At 39.3% G+C, this 22,416-nt stretch overlaps 1 protein-coding gene across 8 annotated transcripts in view; it reads right to left on the bottom strand.

Annotated features, from left to right (window-relative positions):
• Positions 1–22,416, bottom strand: part of LOC120772138 (guanine nucleotide exchange factor DBS) — a 179,075-nt gene that overhangs the window by 76,523 nt on the left and 80,136 nt on the right. For all 8 annotated transcript variants that reach the window (XM_040100558.1, XM_040100559.1, XM_040100560.1 and 5 more), the window contains exon 11: positions 11,428–11,595. In XM_040100558.1, the coding sequence (XP_039956492.1) occupies positions 11,428–11,595 (168 nt within the window). The remainder of the gene's footprint in view (positions 1–11,427; positions 11,596–22,416) is intronic.

Below are 22,416 nucleotides of genomic sequence, written 5' to 3'. Positions count from 1 at the left end.
TACGAGATATACGAGACAATACTGAAATAGTTCAGCGAATTAATAGTGGGTAGGTCATGTCGTCCGAATGGATGAAAACACTCCAGCTCTGAGAGTATTCGACTCAGTACCCGCCGGGGGAAGCAGAGAAAGAGGAATACCTCCACTTCGTTGGAAAGACCAAGTGGAGAAAAACCTGGAACCACTTGGAATCTCCAATTGGCACAAAGAAGTGAAAAGAAAAAAACGACAGGCGCGTTATTGTAACTTCGGCTATAATTGAGTAAGCGGTGTCAACGACAATAAAGAAGAAGAAGACTTTTGGATTAGCTATCCATAATTGCATATAATATTTTCAAAGGCTTTAAAGCGCATATCGTTACACAATTTACAATTTTCAAACTCAGTGCTTCGAACAGACAACAACAACATATGGCTGGCACATAAAAGTCAAGTATACAAATTTGAGGAAGCCATGGAAATTGAAGCCAACATAGAAACCCAATAACATAAACAAAAAACTTCAATTGGAAATTAAATTAACCATTAATAATAACAGTTAATAATGTTATTTGCAAACAATTTTTGTTGCAAGTAAATATTTCTACAAAAATGCAACAAAAAAGCAGTCACATACTCAGGAACCAAATAAAGGCAAAACGCCGATTGATTTATGAAACCCGTTCAAACAGTTTTATTGTGTACGCTTGCGGCAATGTGAACAATTAGCGTTATGTAAAGGTAAAATATATCCGCTTGTTGCACATGCAACAGTTGTGCGCACTTTGCGGTAAAGAATTTTCTTCCTGCTTGCAACCACGAGCCACACCTGATTGGACTTTGGCGGCCACAGCTGTACTTAGTAGCAACAAAAGGCATACTTTACTGCATATTTGTTATTGTTGGATGTCATGCACTTATGTTGGCACTTAAAACTGTACGCTACTGAACATGCAACACGTTCTGCAAATCGGTTCCGGCGGCTTGCAACTTGCAACAACGCGATAACAGTGATGCTAAAGACGCCACACAGTTAAGGGCGACCATTAGTGGCACCGAAACGCACCGCTTTGGTCAATAAAAGAAATTTTTAGTAAAAGAAAATGGAGAAAATGCCAACATGTAGAATAGTTAAGGCCCAAAGACCGCTTCTACTGTGTTAGCGTAACGGCGGTGCAGGAAATGCAAGCAAAACTGTGTTATGTGTGTAAATTGCTGCATAAATCATGCGGCCTGCCACAATTGGTTAGTGTGTCTAAGCATATGCTAACTGTATATTGCACTACTGCGGAAATTAATTTTTAATTTTTTATTTGAAGCCAATTGCGGCGGCCGTACAAAGCAAGGAAGAGGTGTGAAAATTGAACAAACTGTGTGCACAAGCATACATACACACATGCCACACATGCAACAGCAAAAGTGAGGTTATAATTAATTAATCAGCGCATATATATGGATGTGGGGATGTGTGGCAACACACTCGCCTATATTTTTCAATACTTACAGGCATATGTGTTGTATGTATAAACATATGAGTATGTTTGTATATCTGTATGGCTGTACGACTGTATGTAAATATGTATTATGTTATTATTACCTTCTTGCAGCATTACATAACGGCTTGTTAAAGTTATGATTTGCAACGGTGCCGCATCTGCCATTCAGCACATTTCCTAGACATGCAACACAACAACAGATAAGCGAACAAGATATGTTGCCGCGCTATATATACTATATATATGTATACACAACCATCTAATCTCGTGCGACCTAGTCAACAGTTATCAAAGCGCTGGCTTCTTCCGGTTTCCCTTTTCGCTGCAATTAATTGTGCCGCTCATTGTGTCATTATGACTTAAGGCGAACTTTTTCCTTTCACTGTCAACGCCGCATAAAGATGCAACTCGAAACATATACATATATATCTCGATACTTATAAATATACCTCAATACATATAGACACACTTTGATTCAAAAATATGTCTCTACGCCTCATAAGTATGCATAGTTCGCTGTGGGCGTGGAAGTAAGTCAGTGGTGTTTCTTGTGCCGCTCTCAGCGCTGCTGTCAATCGTTGTTGAAATTATCTTAATCTTCGTCTTCTTGCAACACTTATGCATTTTGAAGGCAACAAAAATAGTTGGCCTAACATAACATTGTCATCTGTTGATGAGGGATGTGTCCAAATTTTCGTATTAATAAGGAAATGAAAGGCGTTATCAGCTACATTTTGGACTATCCTTCCGTCAGCGTATGGAAATTCCGCTATTACGACAGCGATTGAGGGGTCTTGTGTGCGATTTCGAGAGCTGATATGCAAAGTTTTCTCTAGCTGCGGATAGAGCACATTTCAGTTGTCACTGGATGTAAATGAAGTTGTGAACGGCTTCCAAAGTGAGTGCAACGACAAGTTTTGACCGAAGCCAGAAAAGATGCATTTCTAGAAAACACATTTTGGATGAACGAATTGTTAGACTTTTTCTATCTAGGCGGAAATTCTAACGGTAAATTAATTGAAAGGGTTCAGAGACTCGCTGCGCTGTGCATAGCTGAGCGGGAGCTTTAAGAACAACTCCTATGTCGGCTCTTGAACTGGTGCTAAACCTGCCACTTATAGACCTCTTCGGTGAAAATTGCGCAGCAAAATCGGCGGGACGATTAGTGGCTGCAGGAGAATCTACATACACAACCTTCGGGCATAGCTCCGTGGGTAATGGCGGTTGGGCAAACACCGACTATATGATCCCACTTTTCAACTGGGAAAGTAAAAATTGGCTGGCGTAAAGGTGCATTAGCTACACGCACCACTCTAAACAGCTATATGGATGGCTCGAAAATGGATGATGGAGTTGGTGCAGGTATATACGGTCAAAAGTTAGGCATAAGGTAACCTTTTAAGTTGCCAGACCACTGCAGTATATTTCAAGCTGAGGTCTTTGCTATTTAGAATGCCGCGAAGCTGGCCTTTAATGCACTTGTAGACAATTCCAGAGCCAACATCTACGTAGACAGCCAAGAGGTAAACAAGGTAGTAACCTCGTATCGCATAACGGCCAGAAGTGTTTTGAGATGCCAGAAGCAAGCTACTTCACTTTTACTAGGTACGAGATCACAAAGGCAATATAACGAGGGCAATGAAATAGTGAACGAGAGTGCCAAGAATGGTGTACGGTTAACATCCGAAAACGTCAATCCATACTTTGTTTATACGACGATCGCGACAGAAGCATGGTAAAGAAAATCAAAACCCGATGGAACGAGCTACCTGGGTGCAAAACTGCAAAAGCCGTGTGCAAAACGGTAGATCGGAAGTGCACACTCGATAGAAGAGACCGTTGGAACATGATTGGAATATCAATTAGTCATTGTCTGGTGGCGATATACGCCCGCAGGATGGGGCTGACAGATCAAGAACACTTGTTCCGCATTGGCAAGACTACGCTGTAAGCATCTGGGGTCCCACAGAAAGGTGCACTGGAGGAGGTATCGATAGTGAGACCACAGAATCTGTTAAAATTCGTGCCAAGCGCTGGCATCCTAACGGATGACTACTCCTCTTGGTCGTAGCAACTGAAATAACCTAACCTATCTACGCTTTTCCCTTAGACCTTCTAATCATTCAGCTGTCCTTGTAAGTATCGCAACTCTCAAGCTCTAACATGTTATGTTATTATAACAACAACAAATTTTACATCATCTCCGTTCACATACCGACGATGGATGTGTGGTCGGAAAGAAGTTGCTGGAGAAGAGGTGCAGTGAATTTGTTCGCTGATGGATCAAAGCTGGTAGGGAAGTCTCTCCTCGCTATCAATTACATCAAGCTATTTCATTATCAGACTTGTTTGGTTGCTTGGATAAAGTGGAATCGACCGAACAGATCACGCAATACGATGTAATTTTATCCCATCTTTTTGCTACATCAGATTGCGAAAGAGTTAAACTCCCCTTGTCCTTTTGCGTTCAAGCAGTGGATCAATGGACCTCGCGTGATGAAAGACTAAAATTGAAACAGCTGGGCTGTCTTACTTTCAGCGAATCAGGAGGCATAGTCGACACAGATATTAGCCACATTTGAGATACTGATAGACTCAAAGTGCTTTGTCGATTTACGAGGGGTTTTATGATCAATATATAGCAGTTTTGGGTACTACAACGGACCGATGCGTTCAGAGATTCTTGTTAGGATCAACCTTCTAATCCAACCTAAGCGAACTTACATCAATCAGCCATGAAGCTTCCTACGGAGTTTGGCGTGAAAGTTCGAAAATTATAAATAACAAAATTTCAATCAATTTATTAAGCGCTGAAATTGAGTTGGGTAGCCCGAGGAGTTCTGTGGAACTTAAAATAGCTTGATGTATGTATGAGTAATGTTAAAAGGATTTGCTGACTATAAATGTTCATGGTACAGATGTACTATTTATACTCAAGGAGGATGGAGTAATGTGTGGAAGTTCATGTAAGTGAGGAAAGTTCTCCAAGAAGCCTCTGCGCGAGCCAAAGAGAAGGCGAACCATCTCTCCAAAGGGTTTGGGACCCGCCGCGTAAAAAAACGTGCTAATGAAAAGAAAACAATAGCCTTGGATGAGAGTTTTGCGGGTATAACCGCGTAAGCACTGTCTACGCCAATGAAGAAGAAGAAAAGTATATGCTCAAAACTATATATGTACATATATTTGAATTTTTAAAACGAAGGTGAGATTGTAGCCAATGTGCAGTGGGAAATTGTGTAGTCTTATGTGCGTATGCGGGTATTTATGCTAAACAAGTAGGCTTAAAGTCCCAGCGGAAAAACAAAGAAAGTTTGTTAAAGTTAGCCATATATAATGCTAACATACATACATAGATACATACATATGCACATATACACACACATTTGAACCACCACTGATGGTCGTAGCAGCAGTTAGTCGTAAATTTTAAATAAAACGAATTTATATGCGAAGAAACATTTGCGTGAAACAATAAAGGGCAAACGAAGTCGCTGCAGGCTCGTGGTAACCCTGCTAGCCGACAGACATTTGAACTCCACTAACTTAATAACGAACTTAGATCTGTTTTTATTGTTTGTCACCCCACATTTTTCGCATAATTTGTTGTTGTTTTCTGTTTAGCTAAAATTGAGGTACTTTAACATAGTAAAGGCCTGGATCACAGTGGTACTTAACGGTGAAATGTTGTCGTAGTTGAAAGTGAAATTTATTTGTGAAAATTTAGGGATGCGCATAAAGTCATTTGTTATTTTGCAGAAAAGCAAATTTTGTTGGTGCTCACTTAGTATTATATTTGTGTATATATAGTATATAGATATATAATATTAATGTTTGTATAGTCTAGTTACTGCTTCGAAGCAAGCGGCCGCTTGCGTGTTTTCATTAGCACTTTCGAAAGCGCAAGTTTGGCATTGAATTTACAATTAGCATTATGCTGACAAGCAGTTATACCATACACATAAATATTCATATACTAAATACATATATATCATATGGAGTCATCTGATTGAATATATGAAATAAAAGTCAGCCGCCAAATCTTTGAAATAGATTACTTGGCTCAAACTTGCCTTAGCATTTCTGTAAATGTGAATAATTACTTATTTTTGAACTCGTTAAATTAACTATTGGGGTGTACTGGAGTATAGTTATGCTATATCCAAGCCTAATATTGCGTCCCCGTCTCGCACCCTGGAAACGTGAGCAACCCTTGTGTAAGATGCGGTAGCCATTCCCTTCTGGAGCCTGGAAAAAGAGGAAGCTTCAGCGGAGCCCTTCGACATATTCGGTTTAAGAGTTATATGCAGCGTCTGTTCAGCAAAGATGCGGCTGCGAGCAGGCGTCGGTCTTGAAACAAGCGGCTCGCTATATAAATGTGTATAAAACATTGAAAGACCCGATTTTTGATGACGACCTCAACAGACGAAATAATGACGATGATTTTAGGGCATGCTTCTGGATTGTCCGGTCGCTACATTGGAAAGGTGCCGCTGTCCAGTTCGATGGTGTCCTCGTAAAAGTAAAGGCTGTTACTACCGCCGTCTAAGAAATGTGAAGGATGGAATAAAGATGGAAGATCTTTATGACATTTACTACAGTGGGCATATAAAGGTGTGCAAATTCGGAGTGGGATTTGTGATGGGCGACGCCAGGGTGGACTAAGAAGGCATCAGTGGTAAAAAAGTTGGAAAATTTAGTCTCCATGGCGAAACCTCTCCAAACGGGTTGAGGCTGATCGACTACTCAGAGGCACGAAATGTGGTTGTCTGTAGTACTAGCACAAGAAAATTCATCAAGCTACTTGGCTGTCTACGGATCGAAAAGTTGTATCCAGTGTCTTTGACGTGCGTACGCTCCGAGGACCTAACATCGACTCGGACGGCTATCTTGTTATATCGAAGATACGTGCCCGATACAGCAAAGCACGTCTGTCCGCGAACAAAGGAGGTTCGACGTCGAGAAGCTAAGTAAAAGGAGAAGGCTACGAAATAGTTGAAAATGTTGTTGAAATGTTTTGGGGAGTCTACCAGCACAAAGCAGTGGACGTTAACGCATCGAACACTTCCTTTATGCTAGTAGTTCATCCACATTAATTACAATGTCGTGTTGGCATCAGAGAGCTAGCAGAGGATCTTAACATCTTTTATGGAACAATCAAGATATTTTGGTTAATGTTTGGGTCTGTTAGATTCGTAACAAAATATCTGAATCTTTTGTAGAAACTACGGCGAGTAAAGTTGGCAAAAGAGATGCTTGAGACCGTAGCTGAAAACCCTACATTCATCAAACGCAACATTACTGGTGACGATATGTGGATTTATAGACCTGACGTCAAAACTATCTTACAATCTAGTGCATGACACTGCAACAAGGAGCGGAAACTGAAAAAAAAACAAAAATTTTCTGAAAATACTGAAGGCTGCCGAAATGCTATTGTCCAACAAAGTGGTTCGCCTACAAATCCTTCTTAATTATAATTACAGGTTTGCATTTAAGTACTTATCATTAATCTGCGGTTATTGCCGGATTTTCACACGCATACAGCCATAGGAAATACCATCCCTTCGAGGCGAAACATTTTTACAGCGCGTGCAAGAAAGCCGCAAAATGCCCACGCACTGGTTGCCGACAGCTCTCATATGAGCTCGCTTATATGTACAAGTATGTATGTACATACAAGTATATATGTGCGAGTATGGCTGAGTGTTTGCATGACACTTGAAAGTTCAAGTTAACGAGTAACTCTTACCATTGCAGTGACTGGCAAATGCGAGTGAGTAGAATGAATAATAATGCCACTAAAGTGGTAATGATGTTAATGTTGACATGATATACGAAATCTACGACGTCATAAATATACACACACTACTACGTACATATCTATAAAAATGCAATTTGTGAGTAAATTATGAAAAATGAAAATCGTATACTTTTGTTGGAACTAATGTGTGGCAAATTGACAACATATGTACAGACATATATACATATGTGCATATGTATAAGTATACATATATTTGTAGTATATGTTGCTGTTGGAGCCGCTGAATGATGAAAGCAGCAATAATTTTTCAGTTATAAGCAAAAACTTATAAACCATCTTGACAAAGTGGTGGCTAACAATATATATACATATATACATATATGTATAATCTCATATACAATGTATTTAAGTGTACACACGTACATATCTCTACATACACGAAGCATCTTCAAGCCTTTCCTTCAACAACCACAAGCATTTATTGACCAAATGACCGCCTTTGACTACTTCACTAAGCATGACAGGCAGTCTTAACAGCTTCTAAGCTTAAGTGAGGAAGTGTAGAATGTAGCAAAATAGTTCCCGCAGTGCTCTACACAGCTTTAGAATATCTCTTGGCTATTTATTTTTTATTAAAACATCACTAAGTGAGACCTAAAGCCGCTAACAAAGCGAGTAACATTGAAATTGGGCTGTCATATTGTCCAGAAAAAACAAAGAGAGAAACAAGAAAGCGGTATGTGGAAATGTGCAATGTCATTGGCCGCCACAGCCAACGCCAGCATAATTGGCCTGGTCATTTTGTTTGACAGACTTGATTGTTGTAAGCATATAAATTTCTCAAATCATATATGAGTCTACAAGATATGGCTACCACTGCCAGCTATTATTATTAACTGGGTCAACGGCGCACAGCATAAGTCACTGAAACCGTGAAAAAACGTCTGAAGTGAGCGCTGCAGCGCCGCAAGTATGAGTATCTTTGAGTCACAGTGACATATTGCACAAAAAGAAATGAAGTTGCTTTTAAGAAGTAAACCTTTTTTCGCTCGTTCACACGCATATTTACTTAAGTAAGTGTGTAGCAGTTTATAGAATGAATATAGAAATATAATTTGTAATAATAACAACAATTGAAGAATTTGTACTCGTATTACTCATAAACCACAAAAATAAGAAGAAGAAGTTATCGCGGTCAGTAATAGTTGTTGTTGTGCGCCATGAATTTGAAAAAATGTGAATTGTTATTCTTATAAATACATACATATACATATGTATATATTATTATACATACATACATATACCACATAAAAAGAATTTATGTACTTTGTAAAAGAAAAAATAAATAAAAATAAATTTATTTTGATTTTAAGCTGACTAAGCGCTGAAGTTGTGTCTTAAAACTTAAAGTTTGGGCTTTTGGGAATTTCTTCCTATTAAACCATTCTTCTTAACATAAAAATAAGAACAATTTTCACTCAAGTTTAGGAATCATAATCTGTATATGTATATAATATTGGCTTTGACACTGATAAAGCAAAAAATTTTCCTTGCTTAACCCTGGAAGTGCTTTTTAAACAGCGGCAAAATAACGTTCGTCTAGAGGTAAAACAGTCCACAGCGATTGTTCAAGAAGATTTAATAGCTACTGATATAGGTAAAGTTGGCCCAGGTTAGTTTGCTGATCCTCAGGTTGAGGAGCAAACTTGTTGTTGTTGACTTGTTAGAAGTCCCACTAGACCTTACAACCTTAGACTAAAAGAATCTTGCCTTCCTCGACTAAGCTAATATATTTCCACTTGTAATGAAATGATTGGATCTTCTATATACCAAATTTGGTACAATAAAACTTTCGAGAAAACTGAATCTAAATGTTGTTTTCGAAACGAGTTCTTTTTGCTCTTGGTTCTGGAGGAATCCTTAATACGATTGCAGCGGTCGTCATCTTATCCGAGGCTGTTTTTTTCTTTTTTTTTAAGGTGTTTTTTTATGTGGCGGGCTCCAAACCCAGCATACAACTCTAGGGAAAGACGTTTCGCATTCTCACTTTAGCTCGTCTTCAAATGGAAGTTTTTTGGCTACACAGAGGATACTTGGTCTGAGAATGGAAGTCGTGAGCCGCTTGAGCCATAAGTAAAAGAATTGGAGGAAGCGAAGCAAATGGGTTTGGCAGTAAACGAGGCAAGACGAAACATCTCCTGTCATCTAACAAACAGTCATCGCATTCGCGACTTGGCTCCCACGGCTCTGTTGACAGTCATAACTTCAAAGTCGCAGATAATTTCCTCTATCTGGAACCAGCAATAACACCAACAACAATGACAGCCTCGAAATCCATCGGAAACGAACTCTTGCCAACAGGTGCTATTTTAGATTGAGAAGTAAAATCCTCTTTCAAAGAACAAAGACCAAACTCTACAAGTCACTCATTATGCGCGTTCCGTTTATGGTGCAGAGGCATGGATGATGACAACACGACAACGTTACGAGTTTTCGAGAGAAAGGTTCGGCGGAAGATGTATGGTCTTTTGCGTATTGGCAACGACGAAAACTGCAGTGGAACGATGAACTGTAGGAGATATACGATGTCAATGACATAGTTCAGCGAATTAAGAGACACCGTCTATGCTGGCTAGGTCATGTCGTCCGACTAAAGCTCTGAGAGTGTTCGCCGGTGTACTCGCGGGGGAAAACAGAGGAATAGGAAGACCTCCACTCCTTTGGAAAGACCAGTTGGAGAAGGACCTGGCTACAGTAAGAATCTACAATTGGCGTCAAACAGGAAGTACGACTGGTGTGCTGTTGCAAAGTCGGCTATAACCGCGTAATCGGGGTCTACGCCAATAAAGAAGAAGAAGAAAAAGTTGTAGAAAATATATTTTATCATTTTCAGTCTTAATACTTCGACCTAAAATAAATGAAAAGCGTCTTTTCTTTATTTTTTGTCAGATCACAAGGGAAAAATTCCTTGTTTTCCTATCCTGTCCTGTTTTTATCCATATTACATCTATGATAATCAGAGACTTTGGTAGCGTGTAAATACTTGTTTTTCTAACTAAAAATCACTAGGCTGGCCCTTCTTAAATTCTACGAAATAATTCTTAATCCGGTAGTTCCGTGGCACTGTTCTGAGTTGGGAGTTGATTAGGTTTAGCGTATAAAAGTTCTTCTTCTGGTTTTTTATGCTTCATCCAATTGAAATTGAAAACCATCGGATGGGTCTACTCGAAGTTGACTAGGTTCTTTATTCGGTCAAGAATTATGTACTCGGGGGCCAAACCCTTTTGAAAAATGAACATCAAAGCTGCTTCATAAAAAATCGTTTGGCTATGGTAATCGTGAATAATACAATTTAATTCCGTTATTTTTTATAGGTAAAGTTTTTTTCATCAAATATAATCATATACTTAATGCTTATGAGTTTATGTAAATATACAATATGTATGTAAATACTTTTTCTGTTTAAATGAAGTATACGCTCCAGTTTTCTTGCTTGCGCTGCTTACTGGGTCAAAATCTTAAATGTTTTTTATTACGCAGAAATTTTCATAATCAAAATATAATACTTATTAACATACATCTGCATGTCTGGTCTATACTTAGATTTGTGTACATATATGTATGAATGTTACATTAACACGAAACGGAAATAGAACAACAATTTTATAGCCTTTCAAATAGTACTAGCTGCAGTGCCATATCTTCTCGCACGCATCTCAGTTAAAAATGTACCGAGAGCTTATGAATTTACAAAATTTTAATTTGACCAGTGCATAAATTTAATTATGCTTTTTGGCTGCATGAAGTAAACATTTATTTTGTGGAGGAAAGAAAGAACTGACTTTTGCCACCAGCGGCGTTCAGTGGCCGCACCGAAGCGTGGAAAGAGAACAGACTGGCACAAAGTTGGTGTGTAGTAAGTATGAGTGCGTGTGTCTGTGGTCTAAAATGTAGACTCTACATGTAACACGTGCTTTTTATTCGTTTTTTGTTACAACACACATATTCTTAAAGCTTAGTGACTACTAATTTATTATGTTCTTGCAGCTGTTCTGCATAATTTTAAATTAAATAAGCAACTGTTTTTTCTGAATATTAGAAAGTCATAGCTGGACTACACTATTACTCATTGTTGTTTTGTTGTTGTTGTTGTTTTTTATGTTTGTAAGAATTTCCATTAGCTGCACTTACCTTATGTTTGCGCCGCAGCAGATGCGGTGCACCGCCTTGTGGTTGTAAGGGCACTGCCGGCTCCGGCGTAACGGTTTGTACCGGCCTTTGTGGCTTGACGGCCAACTTCTTGAGACTCGCAATGCGTTTGTCGCACATTAATGACACATCATCGATTCTTTGTAGAACCTGTGTGGAATAGAGAAGAAGGGGAGCATAACATAATATATAAGTTTAGTTGAGAAAAGAGAACAATTTTTCATACATATACATATGTACTTTTTTAAATTGTTTTATATATAACATGACCAGCTATTGAAATATCAAGAAAATCTGTCAATTTTGCTAGAACGAGATCGGTTCGATGCGTACTTAAAAACAACTGGCTAAAAATAAAACAATATTTTTGTATATTTCCCTAGACGACGGCTTTCCAAATTTCAGCCGAATCGGACTCATAGTCTTGTTTTTGAGCTTGTGGAAGCAAGCTTTTCGGCAAATTTTTGGCGAAAGTGAACAGTTATCTTTCCGACATGTCTCGCTTGCTCGCTGCATGGAATCAAACACTCTCCCCCATTAAATCCACAGCGACCATATTCACTAATTGGACGAAGGAGTACAGACTTGACCTTAAATTTGCAGTCAATAACTCATACCTTAACTACGCCGCACAAATATAGTCGCCTAGATACAATAAAACGCTGACGCGAAAGCTGCAGACATATCAGAACACCATAAGTGGATGCCTCTTGTTATTTCCTATCCAACATCTGCACATTGAGACCCTTATGCTCCCAGTTAAGGAGCATAATGAACTCCTTTCATTCAGTTCTGATGGGGTGCTTTCGTAGAATTCATCTCTGCAGTCAACTGTTTAATGCGGAATCGCCTCCTAGGAGCATCAAGAGGCCCTTCCTCAACTACGTCGATATAATACAGTACGCCGACTAAACTTTGGACCCAACTAGCTTCAGACATGCACTGACCGCCATTCACAGTAGAGCCATCACCATTACTGACTCTCTCTCAGTGAATGGCGTACTTGCAGTAAAACCACCACCCATTGCATACGAAAAGCTCGAGTTGCCTCGAGAATCGAGAGTGACCTTTGTGCAACTTCGTTCAGGATACTGTAGCATCGTTAACTCCTACTTATCCAGAATCGACCCCCAGATATTAAATTATGTCCAGCGTGCAACAAATCCACGCATGACACTAACCACACCTTTGCATGCCCAAATAACCTTACACATCTGAACTCTCACCCTATGGTCCGATCCCGTCGAAACAACATGGTTCCTGGTCCTATCGTTGGATGAGCTCGATGACAACTTATGTGAACCTTATGATCCTAACGGGGTCTAGATAACCGTTACAACAACAACAACGAGTTTTGCTAACTCCAGACATCGACATACTTCAGAGAAATGTTTGTCGCTCGTCTACAAAGTACTAATTTACACCATAGAACAAGATAAGTCAAAATAGTGAAATTCGCCCGACGAACCTGTTCGGAAAGAAGATGATTATGCTAACGGTCGGCAAACTAAGGTTCCGTTTTTGAATTTACAAGGAGTGATCTACATTGATTAGAAGTACAAAATATTCAGAGGGTTCTACTATACTGAATTATTGAGGCGATTTAACGCCTATACCCAGAAAAAAATCTTCTTTGATAAAGGTAAATGCTTTTCTATTATCTCAAGGAAGCAGAAGATCTGCTGCTCTGGAGTGCAGCCTCCTTCAGAAAAGTAACCATTCACTCATATATCACAGCGGCGATACTAGCCTTGAACTCTTTTCCAGGGTGTTGGTCGACGAGTGCCTAACCTCGCTATCAATATCATCGTGTGTCTTTGTGATAAGACTGGTATGAGTGCCGGGCCATAGCGGAATCGCAGGAAATTTTAAAGCTGATGAGCTGCCAAGCAAAGACACCCTAAAGCCGCTATCGGTAGAATGGGAGCGGGTCGGTGCCATCGTATCCTCTTGTGTTCTATTACTAGATAGCTGGGCTTCGTGGAATCTTGGCCAGCGCTGGTGCACCTTCGGCACTGGCACTGTCCCAAAAGCCTTTTGGCTTTATGTCTAAGCGTATTTGCTAATCTATAAGTCCGAACACAGGAGTTCCTCTGTACTTTGGCTTCACAAAAGACTACGTATACCAGTTCACGTGCGATCTTCAATCAGCCATTTAACCTAATCTAACCTAAGGAGTGGTCTACATCGATTGCCTAGAGAAGTACATAAATCGCCATTTTCCAAGGTTTTCGAAGGCCGATTACTTATCGCACCGCCAGCGTATTTTCGGCCTGAGCTTAGTCCTCGAAAGGTCCATGGTCATTTCAAACATGCTCCCTTCCAAATAACTAAAATTTACATATATAAATTTATTTCCGTTTGGATAAAGAGAAAGTTCTCTTAAAGCAAAAAGTACAAGAAAATCAAGCTCAGCACTTAAAGCATGAGTACCGTTAGTTCTTACATGGCCATTCTATTTTGATTTCTAAAATCTACTCATAGAATTCAATATGGAAAAGCAGATTTGACAGCCACTGAAAATGTTTGATCGACATTTGACTTAGAATTAAAAAATAAGAACTTAAAAAAAAAAAAAGCATCTAAAGAACAAGAGCACGAAAGTGACCTCTATAATTGACAACAACTTAGTCCGAGATTCATTCACGTTTATGTGGCATTTTTAAAGCGCTTTACGATACTTTGTTTACATTTTGATGTCGTAAACAAAGGCGCTATTATATTTTAGCGTTTTTATTAACAACAAAAAGAGTTTCGAGCGTTTTTTGTAGCCTTTTCTTCTCACAGTGATCAATTTAGAATTTTTGTATTTTAAAGCTATTGTGTGCTTTAGACATTCAAAAAAAGTTTGGCGTCAAAAGCTTTTCATTTTCATTACAGTTTCTTATGTTGCCGATAAAAATTCTTAACTACAACAATAAAATACAATCAAGAGCAGTATTCTACTAAGAACTGCTTAGGCGGCTCTTTGAGGCGCGCGTCGCGGAGAAAGCGAGTGAAAAGTTCAGCGCTTCACCTCGCCACCTCTGCACCTCGTTGAAAGCGTAGAGGTGTGAGTGCTGCTTGGCGCATGCGCGCAGTGCAAAGAGTTCAGAGTGAGTTTCAATCACAACAACAACAGCAGCAACAATTAATATGTTGTTAAACTATAAAAGAATGAAATAAAATGTTCTACTTTCATTGCTTTTGTAAAGCACTCAATAGAATACTTACATATGTATGTATAAGAGTATTTTTCTATACATACATACATATGTATATTTGTTCTGCTTTGAAGAACGTCTTGTAAATGGAAAATATATAAATTAAGCCGTGAAAAGCGTACCATATTGGCAGAGAACAAAGCTTGTAATTTCAGAACCAATTTACCGAAATATGTTTTTTTGTCACCCTAGGTTAGGTTAGATGGCTGATCGATGATCGCACGTGGACTGGTATATGTAGTCCTTTGTGAAGCCAAAGGAAAGAAGAACTCCTTCAAGGAAGAAGGTATGCGCTCCCATTTGTTTAAGTCTTGACCTCTCAAACGCGGAATAATCAAGAGGGAAGTGCTAAGTTGTTTCCACTTCTTCTTCATCCATATAGCTTATGGAGATGGCATCTGGCGTCCCCGGAGCAGCAGATCTACTGCTTCCTTAATGACTGAAACCTCGGCTTGGAAGACTCTCCAATAGTCAGGAAGTCTGAAACTGGAGTTGATAGAGAACTCCTAACAGTAAACTCCTCCACCAACTTTCCCACCAAGCTTTGACCCATTCGTAAAGAAGCTCACTGTCCCGCTCCTCCAACGGATTCTTCTCACCCCTCACTCACTCTTAGGTATATGGGTAGAGAAAGAGTCGTCAGAGTTTGGTTTGGCGACTTCATGATCTAATAGATCCGGTAGGAAGTCAAAGCGTGGGAGGATATCCTAGTGTTCAGATACGCGTTCGTTTAAGAACTGAGATTCTCTGAGTCTAATAGTCAATTCCGCAGTCATGCACCTTCCGGCGATGTCTACGGGCACTATGTTCGAAGAGATCCTCCTTTCAAGATGACTAACTTTTAAACGAAAATTGAAAAAGAAACTCTTTTGTCACACTAACATTCGACTTTTTTTAGTTTTAGTCAGATAGTTAGTTATACATACATATATATTATTAAGTCACAGTCTATCCGTCAATATAATTAACTTTTCAAGGAAAATTAGAAAAAAATATATTTTTCTTGCAATCCTGACAATCGATCCTTTTAATTTTTGTCAGAGGATCAAAGCTTAAACAATATATTTCTTAGTGCCAACCTAATAATCCATATATGTGACCTGGTCTACGGAAAGAGGGCTTAGGTGTCAAAAAAAGGAGAACAATTAATGAGATAACGAGAAGCTGACGATTATTTTTAATAGCTTTTCCCTGAAAACTAGTTTTCGCACGTTAGCTCCCTTTTCGTAGACCAGGTCACATATTTCATTTTTGCCCAGATTTTTGGTTTGTTTTCTTTTTACTACCACTTTAACGTCAATCTTCGGATATCAATATTTTAAAAAATTGAGCTATCTGGAGATGAAAATTAATGGAAAATATGCTTTTTTCGGGCTAATTGAACACCTCGTTCACTTTAAGATCGACACCCGAGAGATGTGATAAAACAGAAGTGATAAATATGCACTCTTGTAAAGTTCCTTTGAGACAAAATTGTGCTTGAAGAGAGTTCGCTCACAAGTACTGCTTATCCAATGCCTGAATTTCGTATAAAATCTGCATCAAAGTTCGGTATTTAATCATATACTTGTATATTTCGCTGACTCTCCCAGGCAGGGCTTAGAACCTCCATACTGCTGCTAACCATAATCCATCACGACACTCTCTCCATATTATAGTTTAGAAAAGCAAAAGTGCGCATGCGCCATAAGTGGATTTCATCTAATAATGCTATCTTTATTGAAATCTCAATTGTCTGCGCACATCCGTCAGAGTAAAAGTGACTGCCAATCAGCAGAATGAGAATGAAAACTATGAATGGTTTGAAAAGTCTTCTTGCCGTTGGCAATAAAACGCATTAGCTATCAATTTATTGAAAATTAATAAAACTTTTCCAGCGACTGTTGCAAGTTATTCATGTGGCATGCAACATGCGTGCCTCGTAAACAAAGCTATCAAAAGACACTCACTAATATTAAAAAAATAACAGGCGCTACACAAAGAAAGCAGCTTGTTTATTTGATTTTGATTGAATACTCGAAAAAGAAACAAATAAAAAGGAAAAATAAAAAAAAATAACATAAAAATCGAAAAAAGCTTGCGCACCGCTATGTTGGCAACATTTTGCTTGTCGGAGCGTGTTGCAAGCGTCGCACGGTGCGTCTCTGCGGAGAGACACAAGACACAGCGATTATTTTCACTTTTATTGGCAATTAGTTGCACACACACACATTCACACATAACTGTATATATTTGTTTGCATTTGGTCCCCTTCGCCTCAGCAGGCAATTAATCAAAATTTCATCCGACGTTTGACGTTTTGACAATTCGCCGCAGTTGCATCTTAACATTTTATTGCCACCGTTACGAGGCTGCAATCGGCTGCACACATTTCGTTGCGCTGCGGTCTTGCGCTGACAGCAGGCGTGAGATGTCAGCAATTAGCGATGCACATGCGTCTGCACGGCTAATCAATGCATATATAGGTAAGTATATACATACGTATGTATGTATGTCTGCAAGTGTATAACGTGTTCAAAGCATTGCGCATGCGTGTTTACTCTCTATCGGCAAGGTTCATTGTTACTTTCGTTGTTGGAGAGCCGAAAAATGGGCGGTCGATGAAATAGTGCTGAGTCAGTTATGAGTAGTGATGAAGGCTCACATTGATTAATTTATGCAGTGTATTCAGGAGAGTACTTTTCGATTTCTTTTATTTTGTCTAAGGAATTATGTTAGAAACTTTTGCATAAGCCTTAAGTTCAGCTTTCCTAATCGCAGTAGAGTGTGTTAGGAGAGGAGAAAACAAAATTTCTGAAAAATAATAAATAGATAGTCAGGTCATGATACCACAAGACGATCGCTGCTGCTGTTCGTTTTATACTGGCCTTAAAAATTCCTGATGTCAGGCCCAGTTACTCAGCCAAAACAGTTGTTTTATCAAAGAAACTCCCAGTGAAAAGGGATTTCAATTTCGATGTTCGGCAACTGGTAAATCAGCATGAGCGGAGGAAATAAAAAGTTAGGGACTCTGTTAAATCACTGCACAATGCGAAGAGACTAGATAACTGGGATGAAAATCAGGTCGATGGTCATGCCTCACCCGACTCGTAGAGAACCACGAGCCATTTTAGCCGAAGATTTATATAGCAACTTTCGACGGACAGGGGAAAGAGAGGTGTTACCTGAAGCTAAATAACTTCACACCTCTTGCTTTTCCTAAGATAGTGGTTCAAGGTGTCATCCATAAGATCAAGTCATCATAGTACAATGACCTATATGGTATAAACATGTTGAAGCATGATTATCCAAGCTCGAGAGGTATAAGGCTCCTCACCTAGGTCCGCAGCCTGTCTCTAACCAATCTTTGCATACCCGTGTGTAGAAAATCGGAAGAGTGGTCTCACTATTAAGACCTGGGAAATCCGATAACCTGGGAAGCCTTGTCGCCCGATAATTCTTCTTCTCTCAGTACGGAAGATACATGAGGCTACTTGTTAGAGATCCATGCTAGTAGCGTTGGGCTTTTCAAAAGCTTTTGACAGTATCAATTAACAACGCTACTAGAAGATACAGCTATTTACTTAATGACTGAGGAGTTAGACCATTAATAAAAAGAGCTTTTGTCAACCATTCATACTATTATGAGATCAAAACAATTAGCTGAGAATATTTAAACAGAGGATTCTGCAGGGTGGTGTCCCCTCCTCGCTACTTTTTAATCTCTACATATAGAAACTCTCTTCTCCACCAAGGAAACTTCCAAATCGGGTCCAAGAACGCAAGAGACGTTGTTGTTGTTGTTTTTGTAGCGGTTACCTTGTTCCTGTTAAGATGGTAAGGATTAGATAAGTTGTCATCGAGGTCATCCAACGGTAGACCCAGAAAATGTGCGGTTTCGACGTGGTTGGACCATGGGGAGAGGGGTGTTAGGAGGTGTAAGGTTAGCATGCGGGGACTCTTTACACGCCGGACATATATTTGATATGTCAGGGTCGATTCTGGATAAGTAGGAGTTTAACCTGCTACAATATTCAGAACAAAGCTGCGCAGGGGTCACTCTCGATTCTGGCGGCAACTCGAGAAGTCGTCTGCAATGGGAAGTAGTTTGACTCCAAGTACGCCACTGTGAATGACGGTTAGTGTATGTCTGAAGTTTGTTCCGTTCGAAGTCTGGTCGGCGTACTATCTTATATTGTCAACGTAGTTGAGGAAGGACCTCTTGATGCTCCTAAGAGACGGTTTCGCTTCCAGCAGGTGACTGTAGAGATGATTTCTACGAAAGTACGCCAGCAGAAACTGCTTGTAAAGGAGTTCATTATGCTCCTTAACTGGGATTATACGGGCCTCACTGTGTGGGTGTTCCATGAGAGACATCAAGAGGCATCCCGTTGTATGGTGGAGTGCAGTGTTCTGACATGTTTGTAGCGGGGGTCTGGGTCTCACTGCATCAAAGCGATGGGCGATTGCCTTGTATGTTGCCAACAACGTTGTTTGTCTTTTCTACGTGTGCTGCTGGCTAACAACTTGAAGATTTTGTTGCGGTTCTGTACTTTGGCAATAATCGCGGTCGCGTGAGGAACACAGGCTGCCGAATGTCACACTTAAAATCTTGGGGTTATTGACAGTCGGAATTGTAGCGCCATCGACTTCTATACTAAGGTCAAGTGTGTACGAAGGTACAGTTAGTAAATGTGGTCGCTGTCGATTTAGTGGGGGAGAGTGTTAGATTCCATGCAGCGACGAAGCGAGAAAGGTCGTAGAAATAAACGTTGCCATCGATTTCATTGCCCGACGTCATTATTGTGCAATCGTCAGCGTACGAGGCAATAGAAATTCTCTCTGGTGATTAAGGGAGTTTCGAGATCAAAAATTGTGAAAATTTCAAATCCTATTTTTTCACAAGTTTTATTTTTGTTATAAAAAATGATGTAAAAATTTTCAGCTAATTAATCGATCCAAAGTCAATATTAATTTTTATGTTTATGAGGAGATTTATTATTAGAAAGGATCATAAAAATTTCACAGAAATCAGAGGTCTAAAACGGAAAATGGGAATATCAATCTTGCCTACAAGATTGTATCGTATGTTGACCAAATCATCAGACGACCTTCTGCCATAAGATACCCGCACTCACTAACAACAAATTTCTTTTAATGGACTTTAAGTAAAAGCAGCTAAAGTTCGATTGTTGTTAATGACACTATGTCTCTTTATTACTTCAACATCGAAAGCTCATAAAGAGCTGATGTTAATAGGTTCGTAATTTAATTACAAATTCATCAACTACGAAAAATCATAAAGCATAAATAAACATACATTTAAGTATACATACACATGCATATTCATATACACCTGTGATACCGTGATTTGCAATAAAGCATTGTTAATTAATTTTCCCGTCAATGAGCGCTGTGCTCAGAGATTAAACGAGATAAAAATATGCTGAGGAAATGTTAAAGCGGGAGAAGAAATTTTCCCGTCGTGCTGATAATGCTTTATGCTTATGCAACATGCCGCATACTGCCTACAAAGTGTAGATTAAGTACAGGTACTAAAATACTATTTACTTTCTTCATTAGTTGCATAATCGTCACTTCTCCGATTCCCTCGCATATACATACATACATACTTATTTATTTAATTTCTCAATTTCTATTAAGTTTTTTGGTTATTTTCCTTTGGAATTTCATTACACGTTTTGTTACTTGCTTTGCGCCAAACGCGCGCCGTTCATCAGCCACGATATCACGAGTGTCCGTCCGCCATTGACATTACTTATGCAACTTGTTGCCTTTGAACTTTCGCTGCTGGCCATCTAATGGTTGCCCAAACAGCTGTGGCTGTGGTGGGTGCAGTGCAACCTGGTGTTAGCCTGGTGTCACGCAGCGCTTTCACTTCGCCAATGCAGCACACACACATACACACACGAATTTTTGAGGATGTTATTTATTATGCTTTCGTATTTGTTTATTATCTGTTTTGCATTGCAACATTGTTATTGTTATTGCTATTGTGGCATATGCATCCTTGCAATGTTGCTGATATTGCCAGTTATCTTATGCGGCAAGTGTGTGCTGTTGTATTGTGGCATATTATTCGGTTAATGACAGATTTTGTATCTCGTTGTGCTGCAAGGCGCCGTCTGGTTACGAAATTTCCAAGGTGCGCTGGTTCATCGCCTTCTAAGTTAAAAAAAATCAATTTTCATGATAACTGATTACTTTGTGGCCGTCGCCAGGGTGGCCAACTTTGTATGGGGAATAAAAATGATCGATATTGGTGTGAAATACGAAGATTCTCCTAGCAAGGAATGAGAACAACTGAGTAAAAGTTCGTCAAAAAATTGCAAGTAGAGATCGCAAACACGGAAAGTGATCTTGGAGAAGTCCTCTGAAAACCACTGAGGAAGGACCTAACTTTCCTGGATTGCTAATTCGAATATAACTTTCCCTCGAGAGTTTCATCACATCATCATATTACTGCTCCATGGATCTGTATCGCTTCTGTGAACAAAGAGCAGAGAAAACAGAGCACATACGTAGGTTGACTTTTATATTTCAAGATATTGCAACATTAGTGTTGCAGAATGGAAATTCTTAATTTTATCATAAAACTTGGGATTTTTGATGCTATGCATATTCAGAACATTTTGATATGTGGTCTTAACTAAGCCTCCTTGATTTGACTTGCTTAAAATAAGTGTTGCGAAAACGGGAGAAAGCACAATAGATCAACTTTTAATCTGTTTATCTATCGATCTATGGTAGGTACTCGAGACTGGTGATAAGTGATAGCTACCTGGACAAGTGATAGGGTTAAGAATTTTCATGAATATCGAATTGTATAGAGGAATTGTATACATCTTACGAAAGGACTTTTACTTAGCCGCCTATTTAAAATTCTCTTCAAACAAAGAAGCATATAGGCTGCCAGAGATCTTTAGACTCTTCTAAGTATAGTGACCTAAAGAAGATGGAGATTTCTAACTGCGGAAAGAATTATTATTCCCACCTACAAAGGACTTTGTAGCCGGAAATTCGGTCTATTTTATCTTGCGAAAGATTGTCGGCTTAGCAAGATTCCTCTAAACTATTTGGAACACGTTTTTTGCGAAAGGCAGCAGGTCATGGTCGTCAGAGATAATAGAGAAATAGGCATCTTCAAAGCTCTAACGCCTTTAAACTATATCTCAAGGGGCTGCAGTTCATGGTCGTCAGAGATAATAGAGAAAGAGGCATCTTCAAAAACCGAACCTAATTTTTAGTTTTAGAGGTGGCAAGTGTTGAGGTTTAGCCAATATATGTAGATTTGAGACTTTGTTTTAATTTCAAAATATGCTCGCATATTCGTATGTTCGATTCGCTGAAACGTGTTACCTTTCCTAGCCTTTTTCTTGCCAACTTCAATTGAACCCACTAAATGCTTGGCGATGTCATTATTTTAGCTAACCGCCAATGCTTGGCAACCCTGCCAAACAAATTATTTAAAACTTCCCATGGTGAAAATAATTTTTCAATCGATCACCAAAGCACGATGTGCATTGGTAATGCGCAACATGCGACCGGAAGTGCAACAGTGTCGCATGACCGGTTCGGCGCATCTTCAGCAGTCGCAGCAACAAGTCGTTACATCGCCAACGGCATTTTTAGTTAAGTGCAACAAGTTAACTGCGAGAAAACCTTAGGCTTACCGACTGTATGCGAGGCAAGATTTTCGATTATTAAAGCAATAAATTTCGGCGGTGTCATTATTTTAGCTAACGGAGCTTTAGGCACTTTTCCTCCG

The sequence above is a fragment of the Bactrocera tryoni genome, chromosome 3, assembly GCF_016617805.1.
Source record: "Bactrocera tryoni isolate S06 chromosome 3, CSIRO_BtryS06_freeze2, whole genome shotgun sequence".
In the NCBI taxonomy this organism is placed as follows: Eukaryota; Metazoa; Arthropoda; class Insecta; order Diptera; family Tephritidae; genus Bactrocera; species Bactrocera tryoni.
This window is presented reverse-complemented; position numbering and strand designations above follow the sequence as displayed.